The following is a 6,705-nucleotide window of genomic DNA, read 5'->3' on the forward strand; positions in this document are numbered from 1 at the left end:
CGAAACCTAAAATGGGTCTACTTTTATTTTACGGAGTGGAGTCTCCTTATATCTTACTTCCTGCCATAGACTCTCGGAAGCATACCATCACTGCAATACAATTTTCGTAGGATCTTTTTTGATAATCTCGTATGTGTTACTGTCGCTAAATAATGAATTCATATTAGAAACATAAACATCTTTGTCAAGTGCGACAGTAACATTACCTTTATCTGCGTGAGTGTAAATCACATTAGGATGTTTCTTTATAAAGTCTACAGTATGAGATTCAAGTTCAGATAATTTTTTGGTTGTTGGTGATGTAAATTTTGGAGCAGAAACTATGTTATTTAGGATAAAAAATAAATAATAGTCTTTCTTTATCCATTTTGTAATTTTTTGCTGCCTAACTAGTTTTATTTGTCCGAACACCAAACTGCACTGACAAAAATGTCAGTGCAATATTTCTTGCACTCGTTCGGTTCATTCGGTTGGTCCGAATACAAATTCAGCACTAAGTTTGTGACCATATAAGAAAATCGCAAGAGTTAATACGAATGAAAAATACTCTAGTGATTAAAATCAGGAATCAATTATACCTAACTCAAGATTAATCATTTTTTTATCGAAAAACATGCTTTACTGGGGTTGTAAACATAATCTAATAAATATAAAAGAATAAATAGCAAACTATGTAAATGTAGACATTAGTGACCGCTTGATTTTAATTTTGCCCTATTTGTGACTCCACGGTTAGTGACTGGTGCATTGGATCGAATGTAAGGTAAATGTCCCAGTTTGTGACCTTATAAGAAAATCGCATGAGTTAATACGAATAAAAAATACTCTAGAGTGATTAAAATCAGGAATTAATTATACCGAACTCAAGATTAATCATTTTTGTATCGAAAAACATGCTTTACTGGGGTTGTAAACATAATCTAATAAATATAAAAAAATAAATAGCAAACTATGTAAATGTAGACATTAGTGACCGCTTGATTTTAATTTTGCCCTATTTGTGACTCCACGGTTAGTGACTGGTGCATTGGATCGAATGTATCACCATGTATCACTTAGTGACCGACGCACATGATGCAATACACACGATGTCCATTGTAAGTGACCTAGCCAAAAGTGATAGCATTGTCACCAAAATTTTCCTTCGAGCATACATCGAATATTTCCGTTTATTCGTCCAAAATGTAACTCATACGTGTTTAGAAACATATGGAGATGAGTATTAATTGTTATCTTTTTGAAAAAAGCAACGAAATTTAATGTTATAGCTAGTTCTCTTGAGACAATCACAGATAGAAACATGCGTGTTTTATTGAACCGATTTGTCATATTCACTTATATACTCAAAATTACCAATCTTTTTCAGAATTCACACATAGCACAATATTTATTCACTTGTTCACTAAAACTTTATCACAAAAACTGTTTATGAACGTTTGTCTACGACAATATGACACAGCTATGACTTTGCCGTGACAAACGCCATGTCTACCAACGTGGCGACAACAACGTGCTCGATCTGCACTTAATGACGATACGGGCACCTTATTTCACATTTTCATGAGTTATCTGTTTACCAAATATCACTACATCACATATCAAAACGATGGATTATTAATTGAAAAACGTAATAAATATTGTTTTCAGAGATAAATTACTTGAAATTTCTGATTAATTACATATAAGTCTTAAAGTGGTCACAAACAGGGTCATGGTCGCAAACTGGGACGGTTGCTTTCCATCTACGACACAGCAATCACCTCATCTTTATTTAACATTAGCGAACGACGAGGATGCAACGATTGCCGTGTCACACCGTGTCACTTCTGTGTCTCTTGTTGGATAATAATCTTATGCGTAGATATTATTTTTTACATTAAAATAATCCAGATGACTTATGAACGTACTTCTTATATCGTACATATATTTAAAATGTAAATATTCTAAAGCGCCAACCGAAAATTAGCAACCATAACCAAGAGTGTCCGACTATGCTTTTCTGCTGTGTCGAATCGTGTCGTGGCGTGTCGTTGTTGGAAAGCACCGCGTTCGACACTGTGTCGATGTGTGTCGCCTAAAAGCCTTGATCGAAAGCAGCCACGACCATCACCATGTATCACTAGGGCAGAATCCATAGACGTTGCTTAAGATTCAAATTGGTCTTGAGCTAGTGCTTAAGACCACAATTGATTCATAGATATTGCTTTCCTTGTAGAAAAGTACTACTGAGCACTAGGAGTATTTTAGGCACTACTGTACTACAGCACTTCTCAGCACTATTGTACTACTACACCAGCGCAGTAGTGCTGTAGTAGTACAGCACTACTCAGCACTACTGTACTACTACAGCACTACTGCGCTGGTGTAGTAGTACAGTAGTGCTGAGTAGTGCTGTAGTACAGTAGTGCCTCAAAATACTCCTAGTGCTCAGTAGTACTTTTCTACGAGAGATATCTAGAGGAAACTGTATATATATCCCTCCAAAGATTTGTAAACAGCATCCAGTGTAAATGAAAAATTCATAAAATATCATGGGCAATCATTTAGTAAAGAAAGTTATATATTTGACAAATTAACTGTGTGTAAAAAAGTTTCTTTGCCTACTTGCGTAATCGCGTGTCTTGTACGAACCCGCATGTATATACGTTTACTTCAAATAAATAAAAAAATAAAAGAACAAAACTATACCAAAAGTAAAGCAAGAAAACTCAAACATATGTGCAATAAGCAATCTGTATAGATATATTATATGTTTATTTTATTCAAAGATTTATTTAAAGAGTATATTAAAAAAAGTATTTAAAAAGTATTTTATTTAAAGAAGTTTATTTTATTTAAAATACATATATATATCTTAAAATATTTTATACATTTTATGTTCCTAGAGTTTGTTGAACATTTATATTAAATAAAAGATATTTTTTCAAAATTGCGTTAGACAATCTTATTTCATTTCTGAAACTTTTAAACAGCGCGAGCTGCAAAAAAGCTCAAACTCTGATTGGTCAAGATCTCAAATCTCCGCCATTATGCGCAATGGTTCATCTTTCTACTTACACCATGCCATAAACTGCTGCTAATATACGCTAATTTGTGTCATCGTGATCGCGTGTCTTTTCAGTTACGCCCTTTTTTGTTTTGTTGGTTGATGAAATATACTATAAAGACTAGAATTATAGTCATAAATTGGTAATCTTCAAATTAATAATTTTAATCAAATATTTATTATTATTATTTATTATTTTTAATCAAATATTTATTATTATTATTTATTATTTTTAATCAAATATTTTAATATTATAATTTGAGTAACGTTTAAATCTACTAATGAAATATGTTTATAGCTATAGTATTTGTATTTTTAATAATATGATAAACTGTAATTTAAAAATTCACAATAGACGCAGTGTTATTAATAAAATATTTTTAAAAAATTGTGATAGTTTTATTTAATTCACAATTAAATGAAGATACATATGGTTGCAATATAAATTCTATATTTAACTCTCTCTATGAATCTTATTAATTACAACTGATATTTAAAAAATCCTTTTGGGGTGACTAAAGATTTTAATATATTGTAGTGTCTGTGTGATAGTTCAATATATTATATTATACATTTCTAGAAATTAACATCAGGAGACGCGGTAATTTCTCCGGCCACATGTCCAAAAAACTACTAGTTAAATTAAATTTAAAAGATTAATAAAAGACACTACAAATCTCTTATCCTGAACCACCAAAGTCCATTTTTCGGAGGTACATAACTACTAAAATATAAAAAATTTTTGTATCGCACGTAATATATCCTGAAAGACGGCATTGTCACGAGTAGTTTGAGCTAAAAAAATTTTAAATCGGTCAAGCGCCGTTCTGTATGTACTTTCATGAAAAATGAAGTAACGTCTCCTTCCGTTTCTTCTCTGTTCGCAATCAAGGTCATATTAATTATTTTTGGATAATTTAGTAACGCTTGATAGGAAATTGCTACAACCTTCCGAAGGTTGTTTGATGTGAGGACCTTTTATAATGTGTGGGAGGATCTAAGTTATCGAAGATAAATTTTTTAATAATTTCTTAATAAGCAATGAGCGAATGACGAATTCCTTCGATAATCACTCAGTCGAAGGTTATTACCTTGACAATGCATATCACAATCAACGTCATCGGAGTTAAATTTCTTATTTCATATTTAATAACTTTTTAATATGAGATGGGTGAATGTTAGACCTCCTAAATGACTTCTCATTTGCACATTGCCCGATATATTGTATTTTATTAAAGTTAATAAAATATTTAATATACTATATCAAAATTAAGAAAGTTTTTTTTCTAAGTTTAGACAGAGTTCTTAGGCCAGTTTCACTAAACTCTAATGTAATTGGTGATTGAAAATGATTTTAATTCGAGATTCTTAATCAGAGTCTCACCATAAGTAGTCAGTTTTAGTGGTCCTCTCCAAAATGTTCCAAAAGTGGGCAAATTCCGCTCATATATTTGAATCACAACAGAATGAAATCTGAGTGAGGCCATAGAAGCCTTAATTTTTCATGATAGGTGAAAGCACACGCACGCTGCACGCACGCACGCACGCACGTTTCTCGTCAGAGATTCCGCCAAATAAATAAAAGAAAAACATTTATATACAAATAATATATTGGATATAGTCACAAACTAAAAATTACAAAGTATAATGATTGTCAAAGGCGGAAAATAATTTACTGTCTTATTAGAAGAACTCTCAGTACTTGAATCCTTCATAACGTGATTAAAAAGTAAAATATTGAAATAGAAAAATATATTTTTTGTAAATAAACAATTTTTTATAGATAAACAATTTATGGTTTCTGATAACAATTTTAACATAACGTTAATTTTTTTACAAAGACATTTTAAATATCATAAAAGAATCTTTGCGCATTAAACTTTAATTATTTCGAAAACCTGACATGCTAGTGAAATTTAACTTGTGTTTTTTTTTTCAGCATCAAAAAATCTATAATAAAACACCTTATCTAATTAAAAAAAACGTTTCTTTGTATATAAATATCATCTTTATTCCGGTTTACAGATGTAGCGCAAAATCCATTTACCCCACGATTTTATCGACAGTGTCGAAAATGTGACACGTAGTTCACATTATTTTAAAACAATGATATTGGTGCCGCTCGTATCGCTAGATGGCAGTGTAGTTATCATTCAATCAGAGATTCAATACGGCGCGGACTACTTTCTCTCGCTGCCGCGTGCAGCGCCAAGAATCGTCATCTGACTGCGTGTTATTTTTTTCTTCGTGTGCATCGTTGTGCAATACGGGAGTTTCGCGTGTTACATGAGGGAAATTCAAAACAAAGACGAGTATTCGTCACGTGGGAGAATTGAATAGTTGTCAATAGGTTGCATTCGCGTGCATTCGCGAGTGTGTCGTCAAACTGGTAGGAACTGAACGACAAATCAATTGCTGATTCATTTCATTTTCATCGGTTACTTTCACGTTCAACTGGCCCAACGCTTACACAACCTCTGCGACAAACAAACTACAGTGGATTAAGATAGATTAATGGATATATAGGTCGAAAAAAACAAAGTGCGAATACGACGAAGAGACGACTTTAACCGGCCATGGATATACCAGAGACTGACAACTCTGAAGATGAGTCTGACGAATTGTTCTCAGGTACTGATCACGTGTTCTCGAATTACGGCAGTAATGGCATTCTTTCTGCTTTTTTTTTACACGTACAAATTTTTAGATGACGAACAAAAGGAGATTAAACATAAATCGAAGGTCTGCCAGGATATCTCAATTCTAAGTCGGTCTGAGACACCTTTGTTGTTACTGGATAGTCCCAGTACGATGTAAGATACATTTTGTTACCGTAAAGTTTTGTTAAGACAAAAATTAGCGTTTAAGATAATAATGATAAAGCAAGAGTAAATCTGTTGCAAACGAATAAAGACATTAAATCATGTTGTCTGTTGATAATACATCAGACAAATAAGATGTTTATAAAAACAAACTTATTGCAATAAATAGTCATTGAATAAATGTTTTTGAATTTTTATTTTGTTACTTTGAAGTTTTGCTACAACAGAGGTTAGCATCTAATATAGTAATAAAAATGCAAAAACATCTATTACAAATAAGTAAAATTATTGAATTATGTTGTCTGCCAATACTTTTGATAAACAAGTTATTTAAATGTCTATTATTGGTTATTTGTGAAATTGTTAATGACAGAATGCCAACTGATGCCGTAATTCCATCTACACCATTGAGTCTGTTACCATTTTTAAGTAAAATAAATGAACAGTGGAGTAGCGACTTAGAGACACCACAGGCTGAGTCTCGTACAATGTCAACTAGTGCAACAGTTAGTAATACATCTTTTTTGTAAATTTCATTACATACTTATGTATTGTTATACCTTATAGATATTTAATATTGAAAGGTAGTAGCAAACTATTTATTTTGAGTATTAAAAATATTATTGTTCAGTGCTTTTAATATTCAAAAGTAATCAATGACTACATTCAGTAGAAAAGCAACTCTACAACTGTTATAAAATTCTATGATTATTTTTGACCTTAGTTCTATCTATTCTTAATTATTGTATTTAAATCTATATTAAATCTAAATGTATAAATCAATCATATTAAAGAATCTAATAGCTGCATAGCTGTTTTTTTTTTTTTTTTTTTAAA

General features: G+C 31.6%; 1 protein-coding gene across 1 annotated transcript in view; it reads left to right on the forward strand.

The window, feature by feature from the left end:
• Positions 1 to 5,418: 5,418 nt before the first annotated feature.
• LOC108779946 (breast cancer type 2 susceptibility protein homolog) overlaps positions 5,419 to 6,705 on the forward strand; it is an 8,143-nt gene continuing 6,856 nt past the window's right edge. The window contains exons 1-3 of the mRNA XM_018547517.1: positions 5,419 to 5,677; positions 5,754 to 5,859; positions 6,242 to 6,374. Coding sequence (XP_018403019.1) covers positions 5,623 to 5,677; positions 5,754 to 5,859; positions 6,242 to 6,374 — 294 coding nt within the window. The 5' untranslated portion in view covers positions 5,419 to 5,622. The remainder of the gene's footprint in view (positions 5,678 to 5,753; positions 5,860 to 6,241; positions 6,375 to 6,705) is intronic.

The sequence above is a fragment of the Cyphomyrmex costatus genome, unplaced genomic scaffold, assembly GCF_001594065.2.
Source record: "Cyphomyrmex costatus isolate MS0001 unplaced genomic scaffold, Ccosl1.0 scaffold649, whole genome shotgun sequence".
Lineage (NCBI taxonomy): Eukaryota > Metazoa > Arthropoda > Insecta > Hymenoptera > Formicidae > Cyphomyrmex > Cyphomyrmex costatus.